General features: G+C 34.9%; 2 protein-coding genes across 2 annotated transcripts in view; one reads left to right on the forward strand and one right to left on the reverse strand.

Moving 5' to 3' along the window:
• Positions 1-3,881, reverse strand: part of LOC125657978 (proprotein convertase subtilisin/kexin type 5-like) — a 17,398-nt gene extending 13,517 nt beyond the window's left edge. The window contains exons 1-2 of the mRNA XM_048888963.2: positions 3,790-3,881; positions 1,528-1,665 (exon numbers count right to left, since the gene is read on the reverse strand). Coding sequence (XP_048744920.2) covers positions 1,528-1,665; positions 3,790-3,847 — 196 coding nt within the window. The 5' untranslated portion in view covers positions 3,848-3,881. The remainder of the gene's footprint in view (positions 1-1,527; positions 1,666-3,789) is intronic.
• A 233-nt stretch (positions 3,882-4,114) lies between these two features.
• On the forward strand, positions 4,115-21,940 carry LOC125657975 (ATP-dependent RNA helicase SUPV3L1, mitochondrial-like). The gene is made up of 15 exons (XM_056149495.1): positions 4,115-4,394; positions 5,298-5,375; positions 8,666-8,773; positions 9,992-10,109; positions 10,513-10,681; positions 10,962-11,073; positions 13,132-13,301; positions 13,434-13,485; positions 13,793-13,921; positions 16,330-16,423; positions 16,542-16,761; positions 17,148-17,228; positions 18,076-18,255; positions 18,659-18,807; positions 21,543-21,940. Exons 1-15 carry the CDS (start codon positions 4,115-4,117, stop codon positions 21,718-21,720), a joined length of 2,118 nt encoding a protein of 705 aa, XP_056005470.1. The 3' UTR covers positions 21,721-21,940.
• The last annotated feature ends 544 nt before the right edge of the window (positions 21,941-22,484 follow it).

A 22,484-nucleotide genomic window follows, 5' to 3' on the forward strand; every position in this document is an offset into this window, starting at 1 on the left:
TATCATTTTTTTCTGAAAAGAGTAAAAATTAACTCCACCCCCGAGTTTATCAGTCTGACAAATTGCCATGTGCATACTAGAAAAACCCATGACCTTTGTCCCTTTGTGAAAAGAATCAATAAAGTAATATTAGTCACGGCAAACCTGCCCTTGAAGTTTGTTGAGCATTAGATAACATGCTTCCTTGTAATCGAGCTAGCTATTAGTCTTCTAACTTGTTTCCTGATTTAAACAGACTTTACATTATACAGTAAAACACTGTTGCAGCAAACACACTTATAATGAATTCACCCTTCCAGTGAAGTGATTTTTCAATCCCTGTAGTTTATATTATGAACTCATTGGATATAACAAATGATGTTTATAACCATAACAAACCAACATTGTTCATCCCCAGCACTTAACTATCTGCATGTTTTACTGTATATAATTTAGTGTTGAAGTCAGAGCTTGAATAAGGTATAAGTACCTCATAGCTCTTGTAGAAATAATGAAGAAAGACTTTTTAATGAGGTTTTTTCATGGATATTTGCATGAAAACCTTTGCATCCTAAATGTGGCCCCATTCTGACCTCGAGGGCCATTTGATATAATCTACACTACATGATGATGCTTGGATATTGCTTTGGTATATATATTATGTACACAGACAGATTTAAATATTCATGAGAGGCCCCATGAGCCACATTGCTCTCCTGTGCATATATTGCAAAGTGAAATTTTCTCAATGTGTCCCTGCAATTTCACTCTAATACAAGTGGATGTTTGCATATCCTTTATTAACATTATACTGTTGTCTTTGAGACGATTTTAAAAGAAATTTCCGATGCTGATTGTGGCCTCATCCAAGTCTGGAGTTTTCATTTGTATCAAATCAAATCATTATACAAGGAAACTTTCATGTAAGTTTCAGCTTTTTTACAATTCAGCAATGTTTTGAGGAGAGCTTTTACAACATCACACCCTATTTCTCCCATTTGTAAGAGGTAATATTGTCCCTCATTTGAACACAAATGAATCCCTTTTATTAACGAGTATTTGTGCCAAATTTGGTTGAAATTGGCACAGTGGTTGTATTGAAGAAGTCAAAAATATTAAAAGTTTACAAAAAGAAAAATGGAAAAGTTCAATTGAGCTTTCAACACAAGCAAGGTAACAACTACTTTGTAAATCAGGAAATATTTGAAATCTACGCCAGAGTACCTACAACAGTGGAAATTTACGCTGGAGTACTTACGTTTTACGAATGTTGAAATCTACGCCAAAGTACTTTCCAACTGTTGAAATCTACACTGGAGTACTTACAGATGTTGAAATCTACTATGCCGGAGTACTTACAACTGTTGAAATCTACTATGCCGGAGTACTTACAACTATTGAAATCTACTATGCCGGAGTATTTACAACTGTTGAAATCTACACTGGAGTACTTACAACTGTTGAAATCTACTACGCTGGAGTACTTACAACTGTTGAAATCTACGCCGAAGTACTTACAACTGTTGAAATCTACGTCGAAGTACTTACAACTGTTGGCAAAGGAGCCTGCTCCACATGTTACACATTTTACGTAATGCACTGTACAGTTGGCAGTCAGCTCATACCCTGTACCTCCTGCAGTCTCCGAGATCAACAATAACAATAGAGTCCAGCAGGCAATGTTATCTGAAACAATATAACAACAACAATAGAGTCCAGCAGGCAATGTTATCTGAAACAGTACAATGACTTCTATATATTGTGTATACAGGTGTATTATTTTCATGTCAGTGTGATATGAATATTTACGGTGAGTACCCAGTAAATTTAAGACAATTTCATTATTGCAGGCCACCACATTGTCCATTTGCTGAGGTCAGCAGAATTGTAACTTTTCTACATAGTATAGACATATACACAGTACACATACTGTACATAGTACTCATAAAAATATGTATACATAATACACACACATACATGCATGTAAAGTACACACATACACACATATATAGGGATCATATTGAAACATGTATTATATACATTTTCATTTTTACGTGTAAGTTAGACATTTGTTCCACAAAGTCTTTTAATTTGTGTATTATATTCAAAGTGAATGCACCTCCAAGAAAAAGGAGCTCTTATCTTGAAACTTGAGCAAATCATCATTCTTTTTATTCTTCCAAAAAAGTATCCATGCATGAATAAACAGACAATAATAGGCAGACACAGTACTGCACATTACAATAACATAACGACCATGTGATGGTTGGATATACATGTACATGTGTATATATCAAGTTTTATTACCCCAGTCTATTATTATTCAGACAAAAGGCAGACACATTGAAACACTGCACATTAGTATTACAATAAGATAATGAGTATACATCATGTATATTGTATGTTTAATTATCCTAGCCCATTACTATTAAGCCATAAAAACAGGGACAAGAGCTATATATGCTCACTCTGAAATATGCCAATCCATCATATTCAGAAATTATGTAAAAGCTTTCATTAAATATTAACATCCACATAAACCATATCCTTTGGTAAAAATAAAAAGGCTCTGAAAATGTCCTTTTGGACTTTTCTCTAATATTAAGGAGTGATTATAAAATAGAGACTTTGTTTATTACATAAAATTGCTCAGAAAGAATTCATTCTCAGACTGAAAAGTGTAACTTCAGAAGTGACACTATATTAAATTTTACTTATTAATAAATTCAAACTACAGTGATCCCTCGATATATTGCCAACTTTTGTTCAAGACGAATGTGGACAATATAGCGAGGGTAGCAATATAACAAATTCACCATTATGGACAATTCACTGAGAAGTCAAAAGAAATTTAATACCATAAAGTTATTTGGACTTCATTCTGTATAAACATTTAGATTATCTTGAGTTTATTTAGCAATATATCGAGGGAGCACTGTATACTTGGTACAACCATCATAGAGAACATCGACTATATAACACGTTTGATGACCCTGACCTGATCAGATCTGCTCTTCCATAAGAATATGGCCTTGACTTTTGACTCTGTGAAATGACAGGCATCCTCCTCTCACCAATAGGGAACATCTGTACTGAGTTTGATTAACCTAGCCTAATTAGTTCTCTTTTTATCCGTACCACAAGGTGCTGATGAAAAGACAGAAACACTGCACCATACTACAATCTAACCCGTCTATAGTGGATGATTATGTGTAATAAGTCTAGTTTAACCTTGTTAGTATTTTTTATATCTCATTAATTACTGAGTCTCATGTAAGATTGGTCTTTGACCTTAAAAACAGTATAGGCTTCCTCTAATCATTGCAAACATTTACAGTACTAAGTTTGATTATATCCTAGTGAAAGATGTACTGGATTTATCTGATCCACTAGGTGCTGAAAGACGTACATACAGAAGGACAAAAGCACTTCACGATATGCTATAACATAACCTATATATATAGTGAGCATATAAAATCATAATTGGGGGAAATTGCCAAGACATTTATAAATTTACTCAAATAGATCAAGATAAATAATTGAATTTGAAAGAAACATATATGGATTTTTAAAAAAGCTGATAAATCTGTTGTTCTATCAGGCATACGATACATCTGCCTTTAAAACTGAAATCAAATTTTCTTTCCTTTTCCAGCACAAAGTTACATACCCAACCCTTATTCTGGTAGGTTAATTGTAATCTGTATGTGTTGATGTCTGTTGTCCATTATATTGGGTCCCTCCCTTTGCCCATGGGACATGATTTGAGAAAGTGATAAAAAAGGAAAAGAATATATTAGTAAAACTTACAAATCTTGGTAAGAAACGTCAGCTCCATTTCCAACCCATGATCACAATGTTTTGTCATGTGATCTAATACTTTTAACTGTCATTGAAAAAAGTCTGGGAATTTCCGAAAAAGAAAAATAACTTTTATTATCATAAATGCTTATTGATTAATAAATAGCATCACTAATACTTGTAACTTTTTATGTACATTCATTTTATGCTCACAGACGTGATTATTCATGTCAATGGTATGATCTTAAAATAATGGGAAATCTTAGTACTAGATTTACACCGATCAAATTTTCAAGCGTTCGTGTGACGTTGAAAGCAATGTGCGAGGAATCTTATGAAATTCATGATGCTGAGTCTACTACGGACTGGTTTCAAAGGCAATACATTTTGTGCGTGTAGGAAAATTCTGATCGATCGTCAGAATAATGATTTTGTTCGAGCATGTCATATATTGTCACAAATCAGGAGGAATTTCAGCTCAAACGTTGTACTGGGGTGTATATCATCGAGGAAATCCGGGAAAATAGAAGATATCACTGTAAAAGAAACCATCATAAATACTCTTGTCGATCCGACAGGAACAGGGAGAGACTTGACGGGTGATCTTGATCAGGGTAGGTGTAAAATTCAAAATCAACAGTGAAGTAGCGAACAATTGCCGTTTCTGACTTAACTTTGAATTTGTGGTGTGTGGACAAAGCATGGGGACTTGTCACGTAAACATATATTAATACACGAATATGTATCCTTTAACACCACAAGGGATGACACTGAAAAGGCCCCTCTCCTTTTACAGTAACTGCCTATTCTCGGCGAGATTCATCGAGGCTAGATATTTGGACTGACGACTGAAGAGGCATGAGTCCAATACGGAACTTTCGGGATATGCCGGAACGACCGATTATATTTGACGTTTATACACCACGGTCACGTGATAATAACCAATTGTAGGGCAAAGTTGACATTGATACATATGGTGTTTCGCTAACAGACGGCCCGTAAAGAGCTATGCGCAGTCCCACGATGACGATCCAAGTCATTATTGGTGCTTAGTACCTGGGTGTAAATTAGATGGAAGGGAAAAGGCGCATTTAGACGCGTACCATTGGATGCAAGGCGTGAAGTTTTACCGATATCCTTAAGATATTCCCTAGATTTATTTCCCGCGCCGACTCGCATAATTTAATCAATTGTATTTTCCTTAAAAGTGGTTGTAGTTATTCCTTTCTATCAAAGATAGCATTTAAATGCAGGAAATTGATAGCAATTGAAATATTCCATGTTTGTTTACTTAGTTGTTATTGTAATCCGGAAGTGACATGCCCTACAATTACGTTCAACGCGCAATAAAAGTCAGAGTGGATCCGTATCTCGAAAGTCCCGTATTATCTAGCCTCAACGAATCTTGCTGAAAATGGGTTAAATTCTATTCATATATACATACAGCTGACATATAATGATGACTTAGAATTTTGACAATGTGATCATTAATATATTTTTGATATTCATAATTTCAGACCAAGTGTCTCAAACATTAATGAGTTTTACAAAACAGTCTGAAGTATATAAAGCAGCACAGATGGAAGGTTTAATAGGTAAGCATTTGATCTTTATTATTTGTCTTATGGTGTGACCTAGCTGCAATAATGTAGCCCTCTCTGATTTTTTTTTTTTTTTTTTTTATTTTTTTTTTTAGGGAGAGGGCTACAACTCCTTAGGATCTCCGTAATGGTGCAAATGCGGGAGTGATTCACTCCCGCAACATTTGCGCTCATTCTAAACATTTCCTGACTTTCTTTACGTAAATAAAATGATATTCTATGTTTCTTAGTCAATATATAAATTTACAACCTGCAACTTTAGATTTGTGAGGCTCTATTCTACCGTTTTCAACAATTTCGATAAATTCCAATTTCTCGATTCATATTTTTGCGCCATGTTTGATGTACTGAAGTTTCAACTTCCGGTTGTCAAGTCATTTGCATATGCCATATAAGGTAGTATTTACATCAATGGACAAGTATGGAGGCGAAAGCTATTTCGTCGGTATTGAAAAGGTTTGAATTTAATATCAAGTTAAAAACCGAACAGCAGAGTGTAAATTCTTTCTGCAATAATATGATTTTCCTTTCTTTGTCGAAGTGGCTCGAGTAACTACATTTTCGCGCTGATTGTCAATGTTTAGGCTTTTCATTAGATCCACCTACGAGATCTCGCGATAACAAGCATGGCGGAGCAGACGAAGAATTTTGCATGCTGTACATTATATTTAATGAAAAACACCTTTATTAGACATGCCCGAGCACAAAGTTGGTACTCCTTTTGGTGTAAACAACATTTGGGACTAATACACAGAGTTTATTGTCGGTTATTCATAAAATTATTTTGCACCATTACGGAGATCCTATGGAATTGTAGCCCTATCCCGAAAACGTCAGAATAAAAAAAAATTGGATAGGGCTACATTATTGCAGCTAGGTGTGACCGTGTTTAAAGGGGAAGCAAAAAGTATTGGTATTAGTATTTATATCTATAACTAGATAAAAAAAATCCCCAAGTTATCAGGACATGTACAGACAACTATAGAAGCATCTTAACATTTCATTACATTACTTGTCCCATAGGGTTCTGGGTTAGAATATGTCCTCAGTACCCCTTGCTTGTCGTAAGAGGTGACTAAATGGGGCGGTCCTTCGGATTAGACTGCAAAAACAGAGGTCCTGTGTCACAGCAGGTGTGGCACGATAAAGATCACTCCCTGCTCAAATGCCGTAAGTGCCGAGCATACTATGATAGGCCTAAATTTTGCAGCCCTTCACCAGTAATGGTGACGTCTCCATATGAGTGAAATATTCTCGAGAGGGACGTTAAACAATGTACAACCAATCAATCATTACATTACTTTAGACACTTGATCCACCTTTGAATGTGGGAAATATAACACAATTGATGTAAAAAGTGCCAGGGTTTAAAGGACACATCGCATGTTTCTAAACTTTTTAATTTTTTCAGCAAAATAAATTCATTTCATGCCTAAAACTACTTTACATATGTTTTAAATGAAACAGTTTGCGTAGTTTTCGAGTTTGAAATCGATGAAATTCAAATCTTGCGATATGCATATTTTCTTTGATATTTTACACACCATTATCTGTGACGTCATATGCGACCTCGAGCGAGAAGATTTAAAAACAGTTGTTGGCCATTTCATAAACAGATTAGATTTAATTAACAAACAATTATCACATTAGCGGCTTGTAAATAACACTGCATTAGGGTGTTTTGTGCCATTTAAGGGTGTACTTGCTGTCAGCAGAGAGGATTTGGACTGTTTTTTTCAATTTTCGTAGGAAGGTATGAGGGACAAGACGTGAATATTTTTTGTCGGCACAACAACTTTGCCATAAAAAAACCAGAATTTGTCCCTGTACTTTTTCAAACAAGCACTTGGACAAAGACGTAGATAAACTGCGAGAAAATGGTTCTATCGAAGCTACGCACTGTTACATATAGGCCTATGGCATATGCTTTCCGTTCTGCTCTCAAATTCAATACACACTCGCACCAACTGACCTTCACCTTGTAACAACATATAGGCAGAACTTGTGCTAGCAGTGTCTACCAACTGGTAGTTTTAAAAAAGAAATTTAAAGATAAAAGATAATTGAACTTTAATTATAAATGATGAAATATATGATATTTCCCAACTTTGAATTGAATAATGCTTTCATTTTTTTTAAGGAACGCGTACGTGTAACAAAACAGCATGCCGCGCTCCCACTTCCTAAGTAACAATGTGTAGATAAAAAAAATGATTAATAAAATTGCTTGAATAAAATAATTTAAAAGTATTGTGATTTTCACTTTTCATCATTTTTATTATTATTATTTTTTTTTTTCGAAATGCACCCGGGACAGTAGGTCTAGTTGTCAATGATACATAATCTTATCATAATTTAGGCCATCTAACTTCGCCAAAACTAAATTTAATAATAATTGCACTGTTTATTTTAGAAAAGCAACAACGCTAATTACAGTTGTTTACAGAAATGGCATTACCAAATAGTGTTTAGACAGTGATCCCATGTAAACATTATTTACTCGCAAATTTATGCAGATTTCATACTCGCTTTCCTGGCTACATTTGGGTTGCTATTTGTATGCACTGGTGGCTAAGAGATATAAGACTTGGGGAAATTTGTCAACATTGAAATAAATGTTATCCATGGTAAATAAATTAGGCCCCTAAAACCTGAGTTTTTAAAAATATCTTAACACTACTTTTACAACAAGTTGATCGACGAAGGTCGCATATGATGTCACTGTACCACGTGACTACCTATCTAATTAACTAGACTTTTTGAAATCGGGACTTAGATTTAAGTCCGTGTTGTGGTTAATTATCGCAATACTTCAGCGAATGAACTATTACAATTAACTTCTATAATCATAAGGAAGACAAAATGCATATAATTCTGTATACTTTGAAAACACGAGATGTGTCCTTTAATGACCCATTTTTGTACAGGGTCCGGTGGGAATTTTACAATAAAAAACTGATAGGTTTTGGTGGAAAAAAAAAATTTATGAAGAGTCATTTTTACTAACTTTACATAGTTTGGGTAACCGTAACATTGTCTCTGGAAGATATCTTGCATTTTGTGATTTAGCATTAACCGGATGAACATAACACGAAGCAGAGACACAAACTCGTTGATTTTATTTATTCCAAAAGAATTTCTCAAGTTTTTTGGAAATGATATATATGATAAGATGTATTACCAATGTTGGAGAATCAGACAGTTAATGTTGATCTCTGGTAATATTTACTAGATTATAATTAATCTTTCAATATATATACATTATATTGATTCATTATTTGCAGAGCCTTTCCTATCCAAAGCCATGGAGAGGTTTACTGAGTTTGTGATGAATAATATAAGTCAACTTCCTGCTCAGCTGCATATTGTTTTGTATGATATCATCAACTCAGGTGGGCATGATTTCAATTTTACCCTTCAAAACAGGAATAATTTATGCACCAATAAAACCATCTCTGACATACTTTATTGGCTGACTTTGACTTGTCTATTATTTTCTGTGCATGTTCGTCATGGTTTGTCATTTACTGTTGAACTTTTTAAACTCATTCTCAGAAACTGTGGTAATTATTCCCCTACCAACTGTAGGTTTGGACTTCGTCCGTCTGTTTGTCAATTCAGTTTTCCCCACTTTTTTCTCTGTTCTTGCAGATATTCATTTGATATTTGGTACGTTGCTTTGCCATAAGAAGTTACAGATCAAGTTTGAATTTCGTCTCGGTCCGTTGATTTTTCACTAAGTTATGGCCCTTGGACTTAAAAAATAGCATAAATTATCAGTTTTCCAGACTATTTTTTGTTGTGCTTGCAGATATTCATTTGATATTTGGTTCACTGCTTTGCCATAATAAGTTACAGATCAAGTTTGAATTTGATTTCAGTGTCTTGATTTTTCATCAAGTTATGGCCCCATGGACTTAGAAAAATAGCATGAATTATTAGTTTACATCGAAGTTTCTTATATCTGTAGATAAGAGTACTACACTCATTAAAACTTCTAGCATAGTAATACAACAATGTAGCTAAATTATTCATGATCACCGACATTTCACAGTTTATTTACTTGGTTAAAGACCTAATTTAAACCTAATTATAAATTTGTCTTTTTTCCTGGTCTAGTCTCTTCTGGAATAGTAGTTGATTTCCAATCATTCCTATCCTGGTTCCCCAAATTTCCCCTTTACCATAACCAACATAATGAACTTTGAATATTGTTGCGGTCCAGGAATTTTGCAACTGGTAGGGTACTATGTTTTGCCATGCAATACTCTCAGAATGCTTGTTTGTAATTGAATTTTTGTTTTTACATGCTCATACTTTAACAAAGGTTGCTTACAACCAGGCAGATGTATCATAACCCAGAGTCGATGTCATTTGGCTAAGGTCAAGATCACTGTTAAATGAAAGTTTAAAATAACTGTTCATGGTCACAACTTTGTAATGAAACATTAGAAGTTATACTTGGTAAAGATAAAATTTTTCTTTGACCAAGCATTTTGACATTACAAGGGGATGCCATGCTTTGCAGAGCTCTTGTCTTTGATTTTGAACCTCGATGCCATTAACAGATGAAGTTATGACTCATGTATGATGTGATTTTTTTTTTACAGGCAAACACATGGATGATTTGTTTCCATTTTTCATTGACTATGCTAAGAAGTTATATCCACACTTCGAGTTTAAAGATGACCTTCAGTTAATATGTGATCTGACACAACCTGCTAATTGGTAAGATTATCTTCTAATTCATTTTCAGTTTATTATTTATTTCCATTTTGTTCACACTTTCGTTTTTATATACCTCATCCCCCATCTCCCACCCACCCACACAATTTGTCTGTTCTTCTGTCAGACCATGTTTTTCCTGTTCAAGTCATGTCAAAACCATTATGTAATAGAGAAATTAAATGCTTATACTTCACACAAAGGTTGCTTGATCTTAGTCGTGAAAAATGTTAAAGTCTTGCCTTAGCCACATCTTTGTAATAAAAAAAAGAGAAGATCCTTATTCTTGACATTGAGATTACTTATATAACCAGAGAGAAATATATATGATTTTGGAACAAGGTCCCTTGGAGAGTTCAAATGTCCCTTGGAGAGTTCATTTGAAAAAAGTCTGAAATTTTTCTAGGTATCCTGAAGCACGAAGGATGAAGCGAAAAATCATTTTCCACAGCGGACCTACTAACAGTGGAAAGACGTACCACGCTCTGAAGGCTTTCATGAACGCTGACACTGGGGTGTACTGTGGCCCACTAAGATTGCTAGCGGTGGAAGTCTTCAAAAAATGTCAAGATTATGTGAGAAATAGTAAATAGTCATTTTGTCATCACTAGTTATGGCTACAGTTTGCTTGAATATTCTCCATTTATTTTATTGTCAGATATGAAATGACTTCATCTATTTGAGATACATTTTCTCTTATGTTTGAAATAGATAAATTATGTATGGTCTCTGAGTTAATTGGAATGAATCATGGGTATAACAGAGTGCCTCCTTGTATTTTGACTACAGATTTCAGGTTTGGTTATCGTGTATTTTGACTACAGATTTCAGGTTTGGTTATCGTGTATTTTGCAGGATGTACCATGTGATCTGATTACAGGAGAAGAAAGACGATTCCATTTTAGTCCGGACGAACCAGCAGCCCATATTTCATCAACAGTTGAGATGGCCAGCACCACGTTAGAATGTAAGAAAATCAGGAGTTGCCACACCCCAATTTCACTCCAAAGTTTTTTAGTTTCTTAGTACAGCATAAGTCTATGTATATCTTAGCTTTAGCAGTCTTCACGAAAACATTTAAAACTTGTGGCCAGTGGGACCTTTGAACTGTCTGAATTCACTAGTCCACAGAGAAATTTAGTGGTCCCCCTAATTTTCATAGTACATGTTTATCAAATACATTATGGAATGTATTGTATAATTGTACAATTAATTTACTGAAACTTTTATCAAATATGATCATTACTCATGTTCATATCCACCCTAAGGCATCCTTCCTGTCGATACCAGAAAAACAACGCGGTACATAGTATTTTCTCTCTCTCTATCTTCACCCACAATGAAGACTAGAAATTCATGTATTTTTCACAAACACAAAAACAGCCTGAGTGTATCTTAGGAAGTAGTCTTGTCTACCAACATCAAATGTAAATGATTATTTTTACAAACTATACAAATTGCATAAAATCAGAGATAACTGCAACTGACAAAGTTCATTTTAATTGGACAATACAATACCGGTGTGCGTTGTGATACACAATTCACAGCCATTTTCATTGTTTCAACAAGTTGTTCATTGAATATTCATGAGATTTACGTACAAGTTACCTAGACAATAACAAGTATAGTTATCGTTCTTTATTTTAAAAAATAAATAAACCACAGTGTTCAAACACTTACTTTATGTGCTATTTATCAATTTATTTTTATTTTGATGGTACATTCATGCAAATAAGACATTTAGAATATCTACATCCAACATTATATTCAATGTGACTTATAAAAAGTCTACAAGCCAATCGAACCTTGATTTTTTATTTTTACTGACCCGACCTTACAATTCACTGACCTCGGTCTTTGGGCCACTGAGTTTTCATGAAGACTGCCTTAGACTATGTTAAGGCCATAGCTTAAGTCCTTCAGAACAAACCATAGTTCTTGAAAAGGCAACACACAATGTATAGTACACATCAAATCAGAGAGATGGACAGATGAACAGACAGACGGACAAACAGACAGACAGAGAGACAGACAAACACACAGAGAGATGATAAACAGACAAATACAGAGAGAGAGAGATGATTAACATTGGTTTCTTAGTGCTATGGCAATAATTCAAAACATTCCCACCTAGTTTTAGAATTGAAATGGAAATCATGTACAGTGTATTTTGAAAGTTACTGACAGCATTGTTTCGTTCCTTACTTTGAATTTCTGTGACACAATTCATCAAGGATTTTGATTGTCCATTCCTGTTTTTGCTAGGTTATTTTTTCTCGTGCCTTAAAATTTCGCATGTGTTCTCCATGACATATTTTTGAGTATTAGATATTCAAGGACATGATAAACTAATGTATCTAGTTGTGCAGAAATGTTTTTGTTTTCGTATGGAAGGGTGGGTGGGTTCACTTTGGGGGGATCAAATGGGGATGGGGTTTAACTGAATGAATTCCAAAATTCAACAGATGTAACTTGACAAAGTAGATAGATAGAGCCCTGGGGTCATCAGAAATGAGAAAAAAATGATAGGGCTTACAAACTAGTTTCAAGGTCAAGTGACCTTGACCTCTGACCTTGCAACATAAAATTGATATTACTTCAGAACCAGGTCTGATAGAGACATGGGATCTTCAGAAAAGATGATGGGATCTGCAAATTAGTATCAAGGTCAAGTGATTCTAGTGACCTTGACCTCTGACATTCGATAAAAAACTGGTATAACTTTAAAACTGGAATTGATAGAGACATGAAATCTTCAGAAATGATAAGAGGATGCAAACTAGTATCAAGGTCAAATGACTCCTGTGACCTTGATCACAAAACCTGATGCATGACTGATAGCACAAATATACTGTTGAAATGAGCATTATTGTAAATGATTTAGGTTAAATGATGGGGCTGATGCATCACATGTTTGTAGGTCACTGGAGTCACTTGACCTTAATACTAGTTGTTTGTAGGCGCTGTAGTTTGTAGGCTATCCCTAGTTTATATCTGGTCGTTAGAGTTGTTTGCTACAATACAGATGATGTGGCGGTCATCGATGAGATTCAAATGTTGAGGGATCAGGAACGAGGAGGGGCCTGGACAAGGGTTCTCCTGGGACTCTGTGCCAGAGAGATTCATCTGTGTGGAGAGGAGGCAGCCGTTAATCTGGTCCAAAGAATAGTCCACACCACAGGAGACTCGCTGGAGGTAACACACATTGAATCCACTATGCAAAGATTGTGAAAGTAAAGGAAATGAAACTATTTTTGTCATACTACATGTAGCTATAAAATGGATTTGCATGTATGATAGAATAAGAATTATGCTTAATTATTTCAGGTTCGGCGATACGATCGTTTAACGAAATTAAGATTTGACACTAAAGCAATAGGTAATGAAAACTTAGTATTTATTCAATGGGGTCAAAAGGTTATAAGGCCTTACATATTTTTACCCATTTTTGAAAATCTCCAATTGAAGTTAGTGGTTGTTTTGAATTGAGGTCAGTTGTATTTAAAAAGATTCAGGAATTAAAATACCCCAAAAATATTTACTTTTAGAAAGTAAAATTCCATCAATGTATTTTTAAACTTATAAAACATTTTGGGGGGGGAAATGCTTCCTTATGAAATGTACATGTATTGTTAGAAATTCTTTCAATAGATTTCCCGATAACCAATTGTTTTATTTTCCTCCAGAAACATTGGAGGAGGTACAGGGTGGAGACTGCCTGGTGTGTTTCCAAAAAAAGACAATATATAATGTGTGTATGGAGCTGGAGAGGCTGGGACACAATGTGGCAGTCATTTACGGAAGCCTCCCCCCAGGTACCCACATCTTTCTATCTAATTCTCAAGCAGGTACCCACATCTTTCTATCTAATTGTCAGGCAGGTACCCACATCTTTCTATCTAATTCTCAGGAACTCTGTAATACTAGTAAATGTTTAAAAGTTTTCTTTTTATTGTTGACTCCAGTTAAATTAAGGTAAGCAGAATGTGTTCAGCACTGTATCGGTTACCACACATTTGAAATTGCTGGAGTGAAATTCATTGCTATCAAATAACTATAGACCCTCAATGCTGCATACTCTAGTAAAACTATAGCAAAGTGCTGGGGACAAACAATTCTGATTCATTATAAACATAATTCATTGTATTTAATAGGTTCATGAAAGGACACATCACATGTTTTTAAACTTTTTAATTTTTTCAGCAAAATTAATTCATTTCATGCCTAAAACTACTTTACATGTGTTTTAAATGAAACAGTTTGCGTAGTTTTCGAGTTTGAAAGCGATGAAATTCAAATCTTGCGATATGCATATTTTCTTTGATATTTTACGCGCCATTATCTGTGACGTCATATGCGACCTTGAGCGAGAAGATTTGAAAACAGTTGTTGGCCATTTCATAAACAGATTAGATTTAATTGACAAACAAACAATTATCACATTAACGGCTTGTAAATAACACTGCATTAGGGTATTTTGTGCCGTTTAAGGGTGTACTTGCTATCAGTAGAGTGGATTTGGATTGTGTTTTTTTTTCAATTTTCGAAGGAAGGTATGAGGGACAAACTGTGAATATTTTTTGTCGGCACAACGACTTTACATTAAAGGGACTGACTCACGATTTTACCCAAAATTTTCTTTTTCACTTTTAATGATCAAAATCTACTGTCTAATGTGTTTGAAAGATTTCACATGAAAATTAAGGTGATACATCATCACAGAATCTCATTTTAGAGAGTTTATTATTTGTTTTGTAAACAAAGATTGCGGTATGCTATTGTTTACGAAATTTTCAAAAGAAATGGATATCGATCTAAGTATTATTATATCTTTCACATTTCAAGCATTTTTGGGGTGAAATGTGTCATCTAAAAGTTAAAATTTGTTACTATGCAAAATTAAGATGCATTATATTGCAAAATCAATATTTCACTTGTTTGTTTGTTTACATAAAAAGACTCGAGTCTTTGTTTACATAACACATATTTAAGGCTAAAATATTACTTTTATTCTTGCATTCAGAAGGTCAAAATTTTGGCTGTCAACATTAAATGAGCTATATTTCTAATGTTTAACATCAAAAATGAAAAATATTTTTATCAAAAATCATGAACCAGTCCCTTTAAAAAAAACCAGTAGAATTTGTCCCCGTACTTTTTCAAACAAGCACTTGGACAAAGATGTAGATAAACTGCGAGAAAATGGTTCTATCGAATCTACGCACTGTTACATATAGGCCTACGGCATATGCTTTCCGTTTTGCTATCAAATTCAATACACACTCGCACCAACTGACCTTCACCTTGTAACAACATATAGGCAGAGCTTTGCTAGCAGTGTTCTGGTAGTGTTAAAAAAGAAATTTAAAGATAAAAGATAATTGAACTTTCAATTATAAATAATAAAATATGATATTTCCCAACTTTGAATTGAATTATAATGCTTTCATTTTTTTAAGGAACGCGTACATGTTTACAACAACAGCACGCCGCGCTCCCACTTTAGTTGTCAATGATAAGCTTATCATAATTTAGGCCTATCTAACTTCTCCAAAAATAAATTTAATAATAATTGCACTGTTTATTTTAGAAAAGCAACAACACTAATTACAGTTGTTGACAGAAATGACATTACCAAATAGTGTTTAGACAGTGATCCCATGTAAACATTATTTACTCGCAAATTTATGCAGATATCATACTCCCTTTCCTCGCTACAATTGGGTCGCTATTTGTATGCACTGGTGGCTAAAAGATATAAGACTTGGGAAATTTGTCAACATTGAAATAAATGTTATCCATGGTAAATAAATTAGGCCCCTAAAACCTGAGTTTTTAAAAATATCTAACACTACTTTTACAACAAGTTGATCGACGAAGGTCGCATATGACGTCACTGTACCACGTGAATACCTATCTAATTAACTAGGCTTTTTGAAATCGGGGCTTAGATTTAAGTCCGTATTGTGGCAAATTATCACAATACTTCAGCGAACGAACTATTACAATTAACTTCTATAAGCATAAGGAAGACAAAATGCATTTAATTCTGTATACTTTGAAAACACGAGATGTGTCCTTTAAATGTTTTAAAACTACAGGGGATGGATGTCACTTTGCTGTAAGCGTGAATTCATTATAAGTGTATTCGCTGTAACTGTTTTGCTGTATTTTCTTTCACTGATTTTAAAGTAAAAAAATGTTCCATTATGTTTACAAATAGCCACAAAACTAGCACAAGCTGAGAAGTTCAATGATCCCAAGGATCCATGTAAGGTGCTGGTGGCCACAGATGCCATCGGAATGGGCATTAACCTGTAAGTGGAGGGCACTACATCCCAAACCTTAATTCTACTAAACTCATTTTCATTTACGCACTGAACATAATTCTGTTTGGTACTAGCTTGATCAGAATGGCTGTCTTTTTATTTAAAGGAAAATTAAGAGAATGGTTTTCTTGCAAATTAAGAAATTTAGTCGAAATGAGAATGGACAATTAGTTAGTTCCGATATCAGCACACCACAGGCCAAGCAGATAGCTGGCCGAGCAGGAAGGTACGGAGCAGGACAGGAAGTGGGGCTGGTGACGGCATTCACCGAGAAGAGGATGTTGGAACTCAAAGACATCATTAAACAGGAAGTGGAGGACATAAAAGTAAGTGCAGTAAAGACATCATTAAACAGGAAGTGGAGGACATAAAAGTAAGTGCAACTGGGTTTTCATGAAAACTCTTGTTAAGGCCAAAAAAAATATATTGTTTCCCAGGCCCTGCTGAATCTGTTGGAAAGTTACCACATGTAAGGGCAACTGGGTTTTCACAAAAGCTCTTTTAAAAGTTAGATAATATACAAATTCTGAGTTCACTGGATCATAAAGAATTTACAAATTGGGAGAAAGTAACATACAGAAATGATCAACATGGCAAGTGCCAATTATTGACAAAATCAAGCTCCAGTATTGCTTTGAACTGTAGTTAAATGCTTTCATTTACCAGAATAAGTGACTGAAATGAAATGTATGCCCATGTTGGAATTTTGTAGGCTGCTGGTTTACTGCCCACTGTAGAACAATTGGAGCAGTTTTACTTTTACCTGCCTAGCTTTAAGCTTCCAGATATACTTGTAAGTGTCTCAGAGTCTGCATTAAGCTACCAGATATACATTTTTACCTGTAAGTGTCTCTGTCGGAGTCTGCATTAGGTAACATAATCAGACAAACATGAACGTCCATCTTGAACTAGAAAATAAAGATCTTCAGCAGCATGCATATTCTAGTTGAATTTCTCATATTCTCAACTTTTATGTCTGAATTCATGTCAAAATGTCAATTTTGTAAATGAATGATTAATTTTAAGAGGTTCATTCACTAAATTTGATCAACTTTTAACATAAGTGTAACAGATGATTTAACAAAATAAAAAAAATAAAAAAACAAAAATCATGTCAGGTTTCATTAAGAAGACAATTCTATATTTAACATAAAGAGAGCAGTGAGTATTTCGAATAAAATCCACTGACTAGTTTTTGATTATTTAAACTTGTAAATTGTGTATACAACAGCGGAATTATGATAAGTCACAAGAGACATGCAAATTCAGTCAGATTTGATCAGTAAGAACAACATTTGCACTCTACTTTAAGAGGAGGTGTTTCTCATAAGCTGCTCTTTTCGTTGATATTTATGGGTCACATTCGATGTGCGCCAATAATGGTAGCAGACTTGTCCGCATCAAGAGTGATCGTATTTAATCCTATTTCAAAGAAACACCCTATCATTTGCCTCGTAGAAGTTTCTTAACCTTCATGTTTTTGATTTTACTGTTCATCCTGTTTACATATTTTGGGTTATTTTTGAGAAATTGGTACAAATATGAAACATGACTATGTTGCTATAACATTTGTACACAGATGTACACAGGGGTATGAGACCAAAAGTGATTAATAGATGAATTTTTCTCTCTCTTTTTAGAATATTTTTGAGCACATGTCTACCGTGAATAATGACATGTACTTCCTGTGTGCAATGCAGAATTTTAAGGCACTGGCTTCATTGATAGATCACATTGATCTTCCCCTGCGAGTGAGGTATCAGTTCTGTATGGCTCCAGTATCACTGAATTCACCATCACTAAGCACCATGTATGCCAAGGTATTTATTTATAGCTTTTTATGCCCCCATAATCAAAGGTTACCTTGCAGCATAATTAATGGGAATTTCCCAGATTTGTAGATTATTACTTTCTTAAAAGTTTGACACCCGGGTCAAGGAAGGGCACAATGGGGTTTTGTTTACATTGGAATAGTTGTGAATATTTTGAAGATAACATTATGGTAAAGAAAATTTTCTTCTGAAGTAAATATCCAAACATACTCATGTAGCATTGATTCAAGTTTATTCAAAACCTTTCATTGCCAGTATATGCCCATAAAAGGGTTATTGTAAATTTACAAAATTGAAGGAGAAAAAAATTCAACTAGGGTAAGCGACATGGCCCATAGTAGACCTCCTGTTAAATATTGAGCATTTCAAATCATACATTTGTGAATTGTAGTTTGCACGAAGCTATAGCAACGGAACCCCGATCGATTGTAAATGGCTGCTGATGCAGACGGACTATCCTTGGGTTCTCCCTCGGACAATCAAAAGTCTGTCCAATCTGGAGGAGGTGTACGAAATCATGGACATGTATCTATGGCTCAGGTATTATATCATTCAAAACTGTGGGGGGAAACTGGTGCAAACCGGCAGATTTGTACAAACTGCTCTAACATTCTCAAGGAACTAGCCCTTTAAATCTTAGGACTAGTTATGCAATTGTTTCATCATTTTTGTAAAGCACTTTACTAGTTAAGTGTAAATATGTTCCAATAGTACAAACCCTGAAGTGTGCTACTACACCTCCAAAACGTTTCGTTTTGTTCCATGCGTCCGGGTTAGAATAGGTCCGCAGTACCCCTTGCTTGTCGTAAAAGGCAACTAAATGGGGCTGTCCTTCGGATGAGACCACAAAAACTGAGGTCCTGTGTCACAGCAGGTGTGGCACGATAAAGATCTCTCCCTGCTCAATGGTCGTGAGCGCCGAGCATAGGCCTAAATTTTGCAGCCCTTCATCGGCAATCTCCATATGAGTGAAATATTCTCAAGGGAGACGTTAAACAATATTCAATCAATCAATCGTTCCTTGCAAACCGTTCACTGTTCTATGTATATCTCTGCCCTCTGTAGTTTTTTTTTTTTTTGTATAAAGGAATAATTTATTTGTCTTGTAAAACTTCTATGATCAAGTTTCTCTTTTTAAATGAAAAATATTTTCATTAAAATTGTTTATCAGAACTGTCTGCATAATGCAAAGACCGACCTGTGTATAACATGTATATTCTACGCAAATTCCAAGGTGCTTTTTTTTTTTTACCACAATAGAGGTCAGCTAATCTGAGTATTTGAAATTAACATTCGTACAGAAGGTGTGAAAATCGGCTGGGCAATTGAAATATGAAAAAAGAGGTGTTTATATCTTTTGTCTCTCAAAAATGAATGCAGTTTTCTATAGGTTTGGAATTGAGGCAAATGCAACAATCTAATTGAAATTGGATGTAAGATCTGCTAGCATATCTGTTAATCATTACTGTAGTTAGTCATTATTTGTTTTATATTTTCATTTATATGTTTCATTTATTTCTCAATCTATTTCAATCATATTTTGATTGTTTCTTTTTGTTTTTTATTTTCCCTTCTTATCTAAGGTTCTTATTGACTGGCTAATACGATGTTTAGATGCAACCCCCCACCCCCACCCCCACCCCCACCCCCACCCTAGAAAATGTTTCAGTCTTACCTGATGGGAAGTTTGTTTTTAGCTCAACTGAGCTGAAAGCTCAAGTGAGCTTTTCTGATCACCCGTATTCCGGCGTCCGTCCGTCTATCCATCTGTAAACTTTTCACATTTTCAACTTCTCAACAACCACTGGGCCAATTTCAACCTTAGGTAAAGGGAATTCTAAATTGTTAAAATAAAGGGCCAGGCCACCTTCCAAGGGGAGATAATCAAGAAAAGGTAAAAATAGGGTAGGGTCATTAAAAAATCTTCTTCTCAAGAACCACTGGGCCAGAAAAGATGAAATTTATAGATAAGCTTTATTAGGTAGTGCAGATTCTAAATTGTTAAAATCATGGCCCCCGGGGGTCGGATGGGGCCACAATAGGGGATCAAAGTTTTACATACAAATATATAGGAAAAATCTTTAAAAATCTTCTTCCCAAGAACCACTGAACCAGAAAAGCTGAGATTTATATGAAAGCTTCCTGATATAGTACAGATTCTAAATTGCTAAAATCATGGCCCCCGGGGGTCAGATGGGGCCACAATAGGGGGGTCAAAGTTTTTTTGTTTTGTTGTTGTTTTTTTTGTTTTGATATAGTGCAGATTCAAGTTTGTTAAAATCATGGACCCCGGGGATTGGATGGGGCCTCAAGGGGGGCATCAAAGTTTTACATACAAATTTATAGGAAAAATCTTTTAAAATCTTCTTCTCAAGAACCACTGAGCCAGAAAAGCTGAGATTTATATGAAAGCTTTCTGATATAGTGCAGATTCAGGTTTGTTAAAATCATGCCCCCCTGGGGTTGGATGGGGCCACAACAGGGGATCAAAGTTTTACATACAAATATATAGGGAAAATCTTTAAAAATCTTCTTCTCAAGAACCATTGGGCCAAAGAAGTTCACATTTACATGAAAGCTTTCTGACATAGTGTAGATTCAAGTTTGCAAAAACCATGGCCTCCAGGGGTAGGTTTGGGGCCATAATAGGGACTACGGTTTTACATGCAAATAGATATGGAAAATCTTCTGATATGGACCAAGGTGACTCAGGTGAGCGATGTGGCCCATGGGCCTCTTGTTTATTCATTTTATCTCTTTGTCATACACGTATGTTTAGGTTTATTCAACATTTGACTTTGAGAAGAGGTCTGGAATATACAAATTGTACACATGTTTTAATGACACTCAGATTGAATATACGAAAATAGCAAAACAGATGTGACTTTTTCGATGAAATTGATAGAGCAATGAATAAAGTTAAATAATCAATATTCCATGACATACAATTTATGCATCTTTTTCCTTTATTTCCGAAGGTAAAAAATATTCATTTTCTTTTATTCCAACGTGTTCATAAGTAATTAAACTATTCCTTGTTTAAACTAACCCCAGGATGAAACAAATAATGCTGCAAAAATCAAAGCATGCAGGTCATGCCTATTGTTTTGTGCAAACCGTTCATCGCTCCATGCAGATCTTTCAGCGTTTCGTGCAAACTTAACCGTTCCGTGCAAGAATCGTTTCGTACCGTTCCATGCAAGTGGTGTAGTAGTACGCTTCAGGGTCTATATAGAAATGAGAATGAAATTAATTTTTTTTTATTTCTGCTGCAGTTTCAGGTTTGAGGATATATTCTGTGATAGAGAGAAAGTGCAGGAAGTTCAGAGTGAATTAGAAACTGTTGTTCAGGAGGGAGTTAAAAAGCTCGGACTGCTGTTACTAAAGAAAAAGACTGATGAAACGAAGGGACTCTCTCAAAAGAAATTCAAATGGAAGAAGAAGGGAAAATGATATTGTGAAAGGAATATGTATATATAACTTATGTTCCACAAGACCATAAAATGTGGTATAAAGAAAATAGAAACGGTCAGTAGCTGTTGTCAAAAAATCTAACCAAAGACAAGACTAACATTGACAATGGGTATTCATGTGCGTTTTGGTTTTCTGCCTGTGAAGTTGTTGAGTTTATACAGTTAATTGTCAGATTAAATCTGAAAACATTTTTTGAAAAGTCTTTGAGTTTTCATACATGTTCTCTTTCATCTTGATTTAGTCACAAGACGCAATATGAAACATTACAAAATGACATGGCGAGATGTGTGTCAAGTTTCTCTTAATCAGTCAATACGTATGAAGGTATATCGTAGAATAATGACCGCGGCATTCCTTTGATCTTTGCAATAACCGTGGTAGAATTACAGGCGTGTGGGTATCCCCCTTTTTATATACATCTCAGCGATGCTTGTTTTGCACATGCGGGGATCTTGGTGTAAAAAAAATTTTTCGTTTGGCGTTCGACCTTTCAATGGTGTGCAAGTATGTTTTGTAACAGATGAGAGCTATTTGATTACAGGACATAGATTCGACGGTAAACATGTAGCTTTTAAGTTCAGTTTTGCCGATAGCCCACTTTCCATCCTATTCCTAGGATGATTGTACTTCTTTCCAACCAATTTTTTTTTCTGAAATATGAAAAGAAAACTAACAAATATGTGATATTAAAAGGATCATGGTAAACTTAATGTTAATCAGCCCAAAGGTCAAACTTCAAAGCC

The sequence above is a fragment of the Ostrea edulis genome, chromosome 9 (genome assembly GCF_947568905.1).
Source record: "Ostrea edulis chromosome 9, xbOstEdul1.1, whole genome shotgun sequence".
Classification (NCBI taxonomy): domain Eukaryota; kingdom Metazoa; phylum Mollusca; class Bivalvia; order Ostreida; family Ostreidae; genus Ostrea; species Ostrea edulis.

Bases quoted from the DNA above. Each gene is read 5' to 3' on its own strand.
- LOC125657975 (XM_056149495.1), top strand. From the start codon at position 4,115: ATGAAATTCATGATGCTGAGTCTACTACGGACTGGTTTCAAAGGCAAT. The intron at 10,682-10,961 runs GTGAGAAATAGT...TGTATTTTGCAG, and splicing joins TCAAAAAATGTCAAGATTAT to GATGTACCATGTGATCTGAT. The intron at 18,256-18,658 runs GTATTTATTTAT...TGTGAATTGTAG, and splicing joins TAAGCACCATGTATGCCAAG to TTTGCACGAAGCTATAGCAA.